A 13,836-nucleotide genomic window follows, 5' to 3' on the forward strand; every position below is an offset into this window, starting at 1 on the left:
TGAGATTTGCATAGCTTTCACATCGACACTATGAGAATGAATCTCATTTTGCTTGAGGTAGAGACCTGAGTTTTACACTTTTCATTAATGAGATGTGAAGTGAGTTCACAAATCTTCTAACATCTGTGACGGAACCTTTTCTTTATTTTCTGCAATAATAATAAATATTATTCAACAACTTTTTTTCTGTAAAATGATAGTGATCTTCTAAATTGATTCTAATAATAAAAATTGACAAAAGTCACTTCATTTTCAATATATAGAGTTTGAAAATAGTAAAAATGTAGCATCCGTGGCAACTGGAATGGCTGTTGGTTAAGTGAAATATGGTCCACTGTGCAATAAGTCCTCTCTACGAAAATGCCCTTGTTTAGAAATGTCCACATAGAAAATTCGTCCATGCCATAAAAATATCCTTACCTGAAAAGGTCCACTGTCAGCAAGTCCTCTCCTTAAAAATGTCATACGTTTGAAAATGTCTACATATAAATTCGTCCATTTCCCTAAAATGTCCAACAAGGAAAACTGCAAGGAAAGTGCCGAGGAATTTATTGTCATTTCAATTATGTTATACAAAAGATACATCTATTGTTCATCTTGAGGGTCACTATATAATTTCAAATCGTATGATATCGCTCTAAGATATCGAAATATTTCATTCCTATCTTTGTAATCTTGGTAATTACCAACAATGTTGAAAATTCTGGTTTAATTATTGATATACCGTTTATTTACTAGTTGCCTAATATTTGTATGCCCACCAAAGACCTTTGTTACTAAATGTTCTGTCTCTGATTGCTGTTGTTGCAAATGGCTAATGAATCGCCAAATGTTCACGTGGTGTCTCTACAAGTCGTTGGAATTGAGAGTGGAATTCTTCAACCACATTATTCGTATGCTGTCTGCCATTAATTACTAATTCATAGACTTTCCATGTTTCAGGAGAGAATCTAGGGGGAACTGCTCGCCTTCGCCCTCTTGCCGGATGACCAGTAATATATGTAGGCCCTAATTATTATTACAGTTAGTAACTCATTTCTGTTGAACAGCTTTGTATATTGGACCTTTCGAATGATGGACTTTTCCGTATGATGTGCTTTATAATATGGTGGACCACATAGATGTTGGGCTTTTTCATTCCATGGACGAATTGTATGTAGGACTTTAAATGTTGGACAATTTAGTTTGTGGACATTTTGTTATGGACCTTATAACCTGGAAGCTGGCTGTTATCAGAATTTCTCAGTGTTGTAAATTTGAGGTTACTTGAACTTAACATTGTATTTAATGCATTATCTTAATTTATTATTTGCATGTCTCTAGTATGCTTTGTCTATGGACAACCTCGAAATTTGACGAAGCAATAAAATAAAATGTATGCATTTCTTTTAACAGAAGTAATGTGGGAATTTAAATGGGACGAGAAGAGTGCGGACGTACATGGACCACATACAACAACTCAGATGCAGGAGTGGGTAGAGCAAGGCTACTTCAAAAACCCTGTATACGTACGTAAATATGGTACAGATGGCAATTTCTACAACTCTTCGAGAATTGATTTTGAATTGTATTTGTGAATGTCCTATGACATTGTTCACCATCTTTGTAAGTAGCTATACTTCTTATGTAGCTCAGGAGACTTGACACCGTTTTACTTTCTTCACATATGTCTTTCTGCAAGGCACAGAAATATTTTAATTTTCTGATGGGTTAAAATGTACTTGATTCTAATAATATTGCTTTAATAATCTCCCTATTGGAAAAGAGAGAGAATAGACAGAGAGTGAATGAGTTACAGGGAAGGGACAAGAAAGGAGAGATCATGTGCGTTATTTTTCTTTTGTCATATATTTGGTTTGTTCTGAGTCCTTTTAAACAAATTGTTTCTTCTCTGATAAAGTTAAGCATAGTAGTAATGTTATTGTTAATTCTTAAATTTCGTAGTTAAAGAAATTTTTTAAGCATTTCCATCCAGTCATGTATTAAGGGGAGAGTATGGTATTTTTTTAAACTTTTTTTCCTTTTTGGTGTAAAATATTAATTTTTTGTATGTAGAGAGCTCATAGCTGTGGCAACTCAACCAAATAAAAATATTTTGAAAAAAAAAAAATTATTTGGGGGCCCAAATTTGAAAAAAAATATACCCAATGCAGGATTGTAGTAAAACCAATGTATCTAAACCGTTTTTAAAGATAGATTCAAACAGTTTTTTGCAATGTATTTGCAAAAGCATATTCTACAAACTGTCTGTAACAGAATTTTGATATTAGTCCCTACGTTTGTAAAATAAACAATTAAAATTTAATAACAATTTTCTGATTTCCTTTCTTGCAAACAAACGGACGTATTTTTTAAATGAAATCAATTAACAAAATTCTGTTACAGAGAAAAGTTTCCTAATAGTCTAAAGAATGTGTGTTCTAAATTTCATGCATGTATCTTTAATAGTTCAGAAATTATATCCATTTTTGTCTGGCAATGTAGCAAAAAAATGAAGTTACTGGAAACCGATAAAAGCGGGCGATTTAAAAATCCATAGCGCAGAAAGTTTAAAAATGACGTCTCAACATCCACAAAATGTTATGCAATGCATTCCATACATATCAAAGGGTATTTTAAAGAAAAAAAAATTGTTTTGAAAATTTAATTTACCGGAAACAACAATAAAAGTGGGCGACTGATTTAAAAATCCTTAACGCAGAAGTTTAAAAATGGCGACTCAACATCCGATAAGGGCACAAATACCCACAAAATGTTATGCTATGCATTCCGCACATATCACAGGGTATTTTAAAGATTTTTTTTTTTTTTTTTTTGAAAATTTACTCATTTTTCACCAAAAAATACCATTCTCTCCCCTTAATGTTTTATACTTTATTTTACAAAAACAATCCAAAGAAGCAGTGGTAGTTTTTCTTCTTTTTTTAAGAATCTGGGAAATTTTCATGAAAATATAAAAGTAGACCTGTTACTTTGGGTAAGGAATAAATTATGACCAATATCATTAATTTCAAGGGGTTATTCTTTGAGATATTTCAAACAAAAAAGTTAATACAATTTTTATATGAAACATTTCATAGCATGTTTTTGGAGAGTCTTTGATTTAATTCCCAATATGCTCAATCAATTTAAGAGAGCAGTATATTATGATATCAAAGGTAAGAAGTTCATACCGAAACTGTCAAGTTGTGTGAGCTTGAACTGTAGCCTATATCTACCGAATGAACAGTAGTGATGCAGCTCTCAATGTCAACACACCAGCAAAACAAACATGTACAGTCGAGGGGCAACCAAACTTATCTTTGTGCCAGTGATTCATGGCCTCAGAATAAACAGAATGAACAATTAGCCTATGTGAAAAAGAATAATTGGCACTTACATTCTTCCTAATTTTCAATATAAAATAATTTACCCATATAACAAACAAACAAAATACGTAATAATAATATGTGTCTAATCTTGTTACACTTAATAATAATGTACATTTTCAGTGTGTTATTTGGCAGTAAAAAGTTGTAATAACCTCCCTATCGATATAAAAAATCAAAATCCAAAACATAAGATTATTTAGGGCCAAATTAAAGAAGTACCTAATTTCTCACACCTTCTATTCTGTAGGTGAATTCATGACATTCAATAACGCTTCATGAAATTGATACTGAAACTTTGTGTTGTACTAGTAGACTATATTGTAAACCACGTCTGTATATATTTGACCTAGACTCTGACTATAAATTAAGACTATATTAAGCTTTTTGACTTGTTCCATATTCTAGCTGTGAAGCAATGTATGAATACCATAGAATGTTAATAAATACAATACAATACAGTATCAAAAATAAATCAAATATGTTCAGAAAAATAGTATTTTTGTACCTTGAAAATGTTCGTTCTCCATCGCAAGACGTAACTAGAGCAAATCTGAAATATGACACAGTATTTCTTGCTATATCACCAAGTGAACAACAGCTTCGTGAATCTAATAGTATATTTCGAATATGGCATATCACATTAAACCCATAATTCGTTTCAAGAACACTTTTCATTTTTGCTTTAATGACTATTGGGACTTCTGTGGATTGATATATTTGAACAATAATTATTCTTCCACATCTCGCGACATGAGTCATTTCCATATTTCTGAACTGCAGGAGAGTGACTGCTGTACACAATTATTTGAATGGACACTGAAACATACCAACATTATACATAGGTCGAAAAAGCATAAAATTATGACTATTTTGAGTCAAATTTTGATCTAGAATGTTTCTCTTACTTGCTGTATCCCCCATGCAAAGAAAAGTATTACCAGGGCATTTGATAAGTAATGGAAACAATGCTGTAAATCAGTGCTCCTAGCTGTGACCATTGGAATCCCATTGGAATCTTGTAGCATGTAACAGAGCAGCAATTCTTTCATAAACCTGCAATATTTAGGGTAACCAGATTCACATTGATAAAAAAGAGGACACAAAGTTTAAAAAAGGAGACATTGTTCGAAAAAAGAGGACAGGCAATATGTACTTAGATTTAGGCTTAGGCCTATAATTTAAACTTTAAATTACATCAATATCTATTTTATTACAAAATATTTACAGTGCAGATTTAGGTTTATATCATACTTAAAAGTATGTTAATATATATACATCTTGATTACACAACTTTTAACACTATGTCACTTCGGAATGTATATTATATGTCTTTCTTGTGTTAAATTCTATCGTACCTGGTTAACCACACAACCACACAGGCTTATACAAACTCAAATGTAACACCTGCAACAACTTCTACATAGGGACAGACAGACTGATCATTTCAAACACGTTACAAAGAACACATCACAGCCATAATAAAATTACAAAAGACGTCCACATACGCAGAACACGTCACAAATGCTAACCACACCTACAAAGACATCAACACAGACATGGAAATTCTACACATCCAACCAAAAAGCCAGAAACTAAACACACTAGAACAATACGAAATACACAAAAACACATCCAAATGAAATTCTCAACATAACTCAATTTCAGAACTCGCACAATCTTTGACTCCACATTACACTATACAAACACACCCCCACAGGAAACAAAACAAAAGGTCAGCAACAACCAGTTCTGAAGAAGGCCCATACAAAGCCGAAACATGTTAACCAGGTACGATAGAATTTAACACGAGAAAGACATATAATACACATTCCGAAGGTATGTTAATATTTCTTTTATTACAAAATAATTATGATAAAACTTAATAATAATGATTTTACAGTTAGCTACATATGAAAGTCAAGGGAACTATAATTATTAAAGAAGGACAGAAAATATCTATTTAGAGTTAGCAAAGAGAGTTATGATATGATCGTTGGCAAAGAGTATATTCCATTGATGCTGCTGCCACTTACAGACAAATTACTTGAAAAAGGCGTTAAATCAGATAATTTCAAAATATCAGGCATTCAAGTTACTACTTCTACTACTACTAAGATTTCTTTCAAATCATCCGTCCTCAAGTGAGGTTGATCACTGGGATCCGGAATTAACAAACATAAAAGATAAAGGGAAATGAAACGAGCAAAATAATGATTCGATTTGTACATCAAAACAAAAATTTACGTGTTAACATATAGATGATAGTGTAGAATTTGAAGAGAGGCCTTCAGAATTTCCATTACAATCTTCTGAACCTCATAAAAGGGAATTTGAAAGGATTTAAGTATATTACATGTAAATTTTGGTAAACAACCCCTCGTTCCAAATAGTAAGCCTGTAACATCCCAGTTGTGAAGCGAAATGCCATATTTTTCACTGAGGTTTGGAAGACAAGGTACATATTTAGCTCGCTTGTAATCATTTATCTGCAGTGCTTGATTTGTGTCTCGTTCAAAGCAAGTCTTAGGGTCTAAGACCATCGCTTTCTGGGTTCTTCTATTGATGGCAATTATATCAACTTTTCTATGAGAATCATCTTCAGACACACAATGAATCTCCTCATGTACTTCCCATCCTCTGTTTCTTGATTTTTTAAAAATCCGCCTGGACCCTGGACAAAGTTCTAAAAAGGAGGACATGTCTGGATAAGAGAGGGCGTCTGGTCACCCTAGCATATTGAAAGCCTCGAAGTAACCATATTTTATCAATACTGTCACTATTTCTGATTAGAAGTAAGTAATACAGTCCTAAAAATTGTTCAGTAGGTACAAACAAGGGTGCTTCATAAAATCCAAGTTGCAAGAGGAAAAAATGCAATTCAATGCTTTAGGCATTACAAAAAGCTTCTCTCTTACAAGCTTTTTGTAATGCTAGGGTGACCAAACTATTGCAAGATTGGATGGAAGCAAAGCAATCAATCAAGAGTTGGTATCCAAAGAGCCTTAGTTGGATCAGTGACAGAGATATCCAGAAATGATGCTGCAGATGGAGTCAACCATCTCTTCCAAGGATTTGGCAACATATTGTTGACATGGCAGGGGACTCTATTTGAATTATATCATGTCAAAAGTAACCTGAATAAATTTAGTGTGAAACAGTAACTATGTTACCATTACTTTTCGAATGCCTTAGTAAAGATTTCATAGCACAGTGTCCCTGAAATAATATTCGTTCTCTATATTACGTATACAAATTACATACAAATTACATAATTTTCAGCAAATGTGTTTCTCCATTTGTTGATAGGTTTGTATGATTACCAGTGAATCTTCGAGTATTCATTCAACTTCGTGTGATTGGAAGATTTAATGTTAAAAACTGCTCACTAAACTGCACAACTCTACTGTGCATATTGATGTAATGTAGTTATGACAGTCATCATTCCACACTTGAGGATATACTGTGAGTTGGTTATGTGAACAGATTATACTATACACAGAAGACAAGTAGTGCAATAGAGCCTGCGTGATCTATGTGTGTGGCTGCACTCAACCTGAAATCTGTGTTATGGTACGAGCTTCCTACCTTTAATTATGATTAGACAAAGGATTTTGGGTCCTGATACTCAACACTATACTAGGGGCAGAAGAAATCGGCGGGTCTGGCGAACCCCTACTTCTCTACCCCGACTCCTACATCCCTCAGAACTTGCTTGGTGTATGGTCCTGTTCCAAATAACTCCACTGATACTTTTTCACTGCAGGAAAACTTAGAAAATAAATAAAATAATAACGTGATTTGTAGTAATTACAAATAGGGCCTACATTCTTTACTCAATATTATCATTATAATATTTTGCAAGTTAAGTCATTTCACAAATGTAATAAAGTGTAATGTAAACCTAATATAAATCAAATATTTATCATTACACAAATACTTTGTATTTCTGTATTTTCTGAATGTTGTGTTGAAATAGTAAATACTAAATAATGTTTATGCACTGTATACTTACCAACTTTATAAATCACGATAAAATTAAACACTAAAGTACAAAATATTAATGTATGTTTACTGATTGTGGTATATGGATATTATTATAACATGAACGAGTTTCGTAATGAAAGCACACTTACGAATGCTTAGCTTAATAAAATAAATAACATAATAAGTATGACACAAAAAATTGTTTTATAAATTGGGCACTTGGCACTATTCTGATTCTATGCGGTAAGTTTCATTCAGTCTTGTTTATGCATCTGTATTATTGAAGTCCATCAACAATTCAATACAAGAAGTGTTGAAATAGCATATATTCAATGAAAAATGTCTATAAAATAGTCACCAGTCACAGTTACATCTACTCAGGTTAATGTATTATTGACAAGTTATTAAATAATATTTAATTTTATGATCCTAATAACATTTTATTCCCAAACGTAATGTATTTTACCTAATTATAACTAACACTGGAGCTCCTAAAAATTTAGCAGTAGAGAATATGTAGTAGACAGGGACGGATGCAAGGGGGGGATTAAGGGGATATATCCCCTCCCGAAATTTTGAGAAAAATACGAAACAAGAAACAAAAATAATATTAATTTTAATTCGTGAATGTACATAGGAATTAGAGAGTTTTCCATGTAAATTCTCTTTGCTAAAATGTTAAATTCCAAGAACTGCAGGAAGACAAACATAGTTCAAGACAGAGAGTAATGAAGAGTATTTTAGGCTTTTAATTTTCCTTCTCTTCTGAGACTGTTTCATTAGTCAGCTCAAGGACAGGTTTTTAAATCATGAGGGAATCCTAAAGTCCATACAAACTTTGCTGCCTAAAAACATAGTGCGAGCATCAGATGAAGATTTAGAAACTGCTATTGAGGCTATAGTGATCAGTGGCCCAATGATGTTGATGCATCACCAGAGTCTTTCTTCAATGAATTGAGGATGCAGAGAAGAAATTTCCTTGATCAGAAAAATCTTCACCTAATACCTACTGATTTTATATCATCTTTGAACAGGTGCAATGAAATTATTTTTCCCTGCACTCGCAAGGCGCTGAAACTTTTCTGCATGTTGCCTGTAACTACAGCAACACCAGAACGGCCGTTCTCAACTTTGCGGTATTTGAAGACTTACTTGAGGAGCACGATGGGAGCAGACAGATTAAATGGACTGGCCTTGATGTATATATATATAAAAATGTAGAAGTAAAAGCTCATGAAGTACTGGATGAAATGTCTAAGAAGCCTCGTCGCCTTCTTCTGTGCATGTCATCCTGTTATTGTTTTTGTATTGCAGTCATTGTAAATGTTAAAATTAAAAAATTATGTTTTATTTAACAACACTCGCAATTGCAGAGGTCATATCAGCGTCCCCGGTATGCCAGAATTTTTCCCCCTCAGGACTTCTTTTACATGCCAGCAAATCGACTGATGTTTGTGACTCGGAAACAAATTGTGAGTATATAAACTTATTTCTCATTACTCCATTTTTACTATCTCCTCAAATCCCTCCCCGAAAAAAAATCCTGCATCCGTCCCTGGTAGTAGACTACAATATAATACTCCATTTGACAGAGATATAATTAGCATATCAATTAAGAAATTTACTTTATTCCGTGAACAATTTCTAAAAAAAAAATAAATTAACTTAATAATGATTTTCAACAATCTAAATAATGAAACAATTTTCCATTGTTAATGTCTTAAATAAACAACTTAATATAGCATAAAATAAAATGTTACAATATCTAAAAAAAAATATTATTAATTTAAATGTAAAATTCCATATTATCTACATCTGTCCATGTATTCTTTAAATAAATATATGTAAAATTAGGCTTCATAGGATCATTGCTTTACTGCTATTCATCTCCCTTTTGCATAAATTCTCTGGATTGATCATAAAGAAGTGCCATTAGCCTTTAACAGTGACTGTCTGCATTGATGACAGGACATTTTTAATGTCCTCACAGTTCTTTCAAGTTCCTAAACATCCGGGCTCTAGTGATAAGTAATAATTGACATTACAAGCGGCTCTGGTATCAATATAATAATTTTATTGTTATATTGATACCAAGTGCAGGAGAGCATGTGATTATATGTGCTGATAACATTAGTGCTAATAACGCTTTGAAGTGGAATGTACATACCCTCCCTCTTGCTCCGCATAGTCCCTGCAGTGCCTACATACAGTTGTCAACAAACGACGGTGCGCTTACTGGACAGCGATAAAGAAATTTCAGACAACCAATACGAATTAAGTCAACATATAATCAAACACAGTCATACTTATAACTTGCACTGTCAAGCATTACTTGCGGACCACTCCAGCCACTGAATTAATATCCGCGAGTTCAAGGAAGAGTCACCAAGGCAGCTCCAGCAGACTGAAAACCCGTGTAACACAGGCGAAACTATAGTGCAGTTACTAATCACTTGCTGCTGTACAGCTACACATCTCGTCGATTGACCCCTCACTCGGTGGACAAACAACCACCACTGTTGTCAGACATCAAATTCTGATGTGTACTCGGCTGCACATCGCAGATCACTCTCCCATGATGCACCACCACTCCAGTCGAACGCTGCCCTACAGTCACTTCCAATGGATGATGTCCGAAAAACAGGAGTAGGGATTTTAACTGACAAATTTTAAAAAGCACCCATAGTAGAAAAATCACACAAGACACTGGCTATCCAACATGCAAAATTCGCGGGTACTCGTGTAAAGGGGGTTAAGTCAAATTGTAAGATATGTAAACTTCTCTCCTTTGGTACTGAACAAACCCCTTTGTCACAAAATATGGAGCAGTGTAACTGCATCTTGGATGGAAACATGATTTAACAGACGTAATCGTGGAGGGTTTAAATCTTTACTTATCCCACTTTAGCAAATTCATACTTAATCCCCTTTACATGAGCACCCGCGAATTTCTACTCTCGTTCAAGGTGCCAATTGATATAATCAAAAGCAAAGATGATAAGCCAGTAGGACTGCCATCTATGTAAAAGAAAGAAAACGAACAGAAATATATGAAAATGAAATAAGAGCGAAATAGAAACAAAGTGGCATTAGAACACATCACATAACATATAAATTTAAACTGATGACACTGGTTCCACTTGTTGAATTTAATTTGAAGGACTTCAGTATTCATTAGGAAGTGGTATGTTATTTCACTTAGAAAACTCAATGATGATTTCATTGTTAATGCTAATATGAATTATTACTTACTTATTTATGGCTTTTAAGGAACCTGGAGGTTCATTGCTGTCCTCACATAAGCCCGCCATCAGTCCCTATCCTGAGCAAGATTAATTTAGTCTCTACCATCATATCCCACCTTCCTCAAATCCATTTTAATATTACCCTCCCATCTATGTCTCGGCCTCCCCAAAGGTCTTTTTCCCCTCCGGCCTTCCAACTAACACTCTATATGCATTTCTGAATTCGCCCATACATGCTACATGCTACATGCCCTGCCCATGTGACCTGTCTGGATTTAATGTTCCTAATTATGTCAGGTGCGTTGTATAAGTTTCTCCATTCTCCTGTAACTTCATCCCTCTTAGCCCAAATGTTTTCCTAAGTACCTTAATCTCAAACGCCTTTAACCTCCGCAAATCTAATACATTACTGTAGTATATTAAGAGAAAACCACAATTTCAAGTCACACAGAGTTTGTGAGAGTTTCTGGCGTCTTGTCAGCCCACTCGAGTTATTATGTGACCTCCAGATGTGGAGGGTAGCTGCGAATATATTGAATAAGCAGTCGTGGACAGCCGATAAGGAGTGGTCCTCCAGCTTGGAGTTGGGCGAAGGGCTACAACCCATTACCATAAAAAACAGCTTATTACGAAACCATACAATAAGCTTCGGAATATGAATTATTACTATTGTAAAATACACACTTTTAGCCTTTTTTTCTGACAGTTCTGTAAAGTTGTGTGTGAACATGTGAGCCAAATTCCATTCTGTAACTACATTGCATACCAAGGTTAAAAGAGGACAAAGTTATGCAATGTGTTTACCACATAAACTTTTTAAACCGCATCAGAGTATGTAACCTGGAACCTACCAGCATTCTATCAGGTTGTGGTGCAAACATGGAAGAACGTAGTTACAGCAGCATATTATACAGTACGTGTTATTCTACACACATTCAACTATTATATTAATATTAACACAATAGAGAAATGTAAACATTTTAACGTAACAGAATACTGGTTTACTAATAGCTGTAGGTAGGTGAAAGGGAGGAAAAAGTATATTTACTTAAAGTTACAAAGACTAATTATAAAATCATTACGGTCAATAATATTACCTACAATCTGATTTACTTCTTCCACCTATCCATTAAGGCAGGTTGTTGTTTTTTCTTTTCTTATAAACCCTATATACCACATTTTCAACACTGCTGGGGGCAGGCATTACATTATCACCACAATCAAATCTCATTAGGTATTTAGTAGTATTGCTGATGTCTTCCAGAGCTAACAGAAAAGTTGTTGGGGACTCATTGTTTTCTTTATTTCCCTCGTCCTTTTCTTCTTTTTCAGATGCATCAAATGCTAGATTTCTTTCTAACATTAATTGTTCCATGATTTGAACTTCACGTGTTACATATTTTTCATATGACACACTAGCTTCTAATTGATAACATTTGTCTTCTGTCGTGTTAATTCTGTTACACTTTCAATCCCGAGAGATCCACTTCCATCCACAGATAACCACTCTACTTATGAGAACAGTTAGACATTATTGAATCTGTGATTGCTTTCCAAGCCTCTGCAATGAAATGCAGAACATCCAGAACGTTTACCTTAATCAGAGTTGCATCATGAATCAACTTGTCAATTGCACATATTATTTTTCTCACAAGATTCTTGCAGTAATAATGTTTAAATGACATGATTATATTTTGTTCAGTGTAGAGTAATCAGTAATTATGTCCACCGCTATGCAGTAACGATTAGCCTGCCTGACCATGAAACGAGCAGGCCTGGGTTCAAATTTGGTTGGGACAAGTTACCTGGTTGGGGTTTTTTTCCATGTTTTCCCTCAACCACTTGAAGCAGAATTGCTGGGTAATTTTCGGTGTTGGACCTTGGACTCATTTCGCCTTCATTAGCAAAATTTCATTAATCACATTTAATAGCTACAGGTTGACCAGGGGGACATGGTTCCAGAATTCGCGTACAGATGGCATCTGTCTGCAGGAGCTGCACATATCCCAGAAATGCCACATGGGTTTCAATCAGCAGGCTGCAGTAGACAGAGGGAGTATAGCTCCCTTGGATAGATAGCGCTGTGGTGAATCGCGGAATGAATGTGTCCTTCTGGTTAAGGATGCAGCAGATTCATGCACGTGAATTTTAAACAGATGCTATTGATCTGAAGAGGCTGCAGAGGAACATCACAGGGAGGTGGAGGGGGATTCCTGTTACATGGACTCCATCAGACCTGAATGCTGTGGCTGAATTGATAGGATGGCACCAAGCAGTGAATCACGTGCTTGTTGAGCTTGTTGTCTGTTGCACCCATTCATCAATGTAGTCTACTGTTATTGAGTAAAAATGTACAATTTTTCTGAAAGGGCTTTCTGATAACAGACCTTCTTGTAGACTACTTTGGCAAGTACTTCACTATTTATAAAGACCTCATCTTGTCTTGTCCTAAGCTTGAAAAGATTGTCTGTTTATTTTTTTCGTTTCAATAGCTGAGGCATCCTTACACTCAATCATCAATATACAGCTTTAGAAAATATTCTTTTTTTTACTTTTTAAGAAAATGAGATAGGAAAAGTTCTCTCTTTTGTTGAAGGAAATCACAAAGCATGCATGGACAATGTCATGTATCCAAGCTTAAGAAGCAAGACCTGAGGCGTTTATACATATCATTCAAACGATTTAAAGCAGTCTTCAAAGAAAGTCATCTGGTTTTGCTGTGGCCTAACAGGGTTTAAGCTAGAAAATAAATAATTTGTGCAAAAATGCACAAATGAAAAATTACATTTGTGCAAATTGCGAAATGCATGTGCAATATTATGAATAACTGTGCAGAAAGATAAAATTAATGAAGTATGCAGAAACAAAAAGTTACGTAATTTGTTTATTGGAGTTTTATTACTTTTAATCCATCTTATCACAGTCTAGATACACTTATGAAAGTAAATCATTAGACATACGTATGTTTAGAATCAATTACTGCTGAATTTATGCCACATTAAAATACGTTATTTTATGGGCACTCTAAACATGGAAATTCTTTACTGGTAGGCCCTTCAAGATTTATTGTTAGCAGAGTGCTAACTTTTTTTTACTGAAAGACTGTTTCTAATTCCAGTTTTGACAAGATTCATGCAACTAAATCCTTGCTCACAATTTTCGGTATGCCATAGAATTATATAAATCAATTAGAAAAAATTGTTCACTTGACTTACATTAATTGCACCAACTCTTTG

General features: G+C 34.4%; 1 protein-coding gene and 1 long non-coding RNA gene across 5 annotated transcripts in view; one reads left to right on the forward strand and one right to left on the reverse strand.

Moving 5' to 3' along the window:
• Window positions 1–13,836, reverse strand: part of LOC138693713 (uncharacterized) — a 150,041-nt gene that overhangs the window by 64,508 nt on the left and 71,697 nt on the right. The gene's annotated exons all lie outside the window — the stretch shown is intronic.
• The window catches only part of LOC138693710 (CD2 antigen cytoplasmic tail-binding protein 2 homolog), a 35,877-nt gene that overhangs the window by 10,840 nt on the left and 11,201 nt on the right, over window positions 1–13,836 (forward strand). For all 4 annotated transcript variants that reach the window (XR_011330391.1, XR_011330392.1, XR_011330393.1 and 1 more), the window contains exon 3: window positions 1,396–1,508. Coding sequence is in view for 1 of the 4 variants with exons in the window: in XM_069817539.1 (XP_069673640.1) it covers window positions 1,396–1,508 (113 nt within the window). In the remaining 3 variants the exon portion in view is untranslated. The remainder of the gene's footprint in view (window positions 1–1,395; window positions 1,509–13,836) is intronic.

This window comes from Periplaneta americana, unplaced genomic scaffold (assembly GCF_040183065.1).
Source record: "Periplaneta americana isolate PAMFEO1 unplaced genomic scaffold, P.americana_PAMFEO1_priV1 scaffold_18, whole genome shotgun sequence".
Lineage (NCBI taxonomy): Eukaryota > Metazoa > Arthropoda > Insecta > Blattodea > Blattidae > Periplaneta > Periplaneta americana.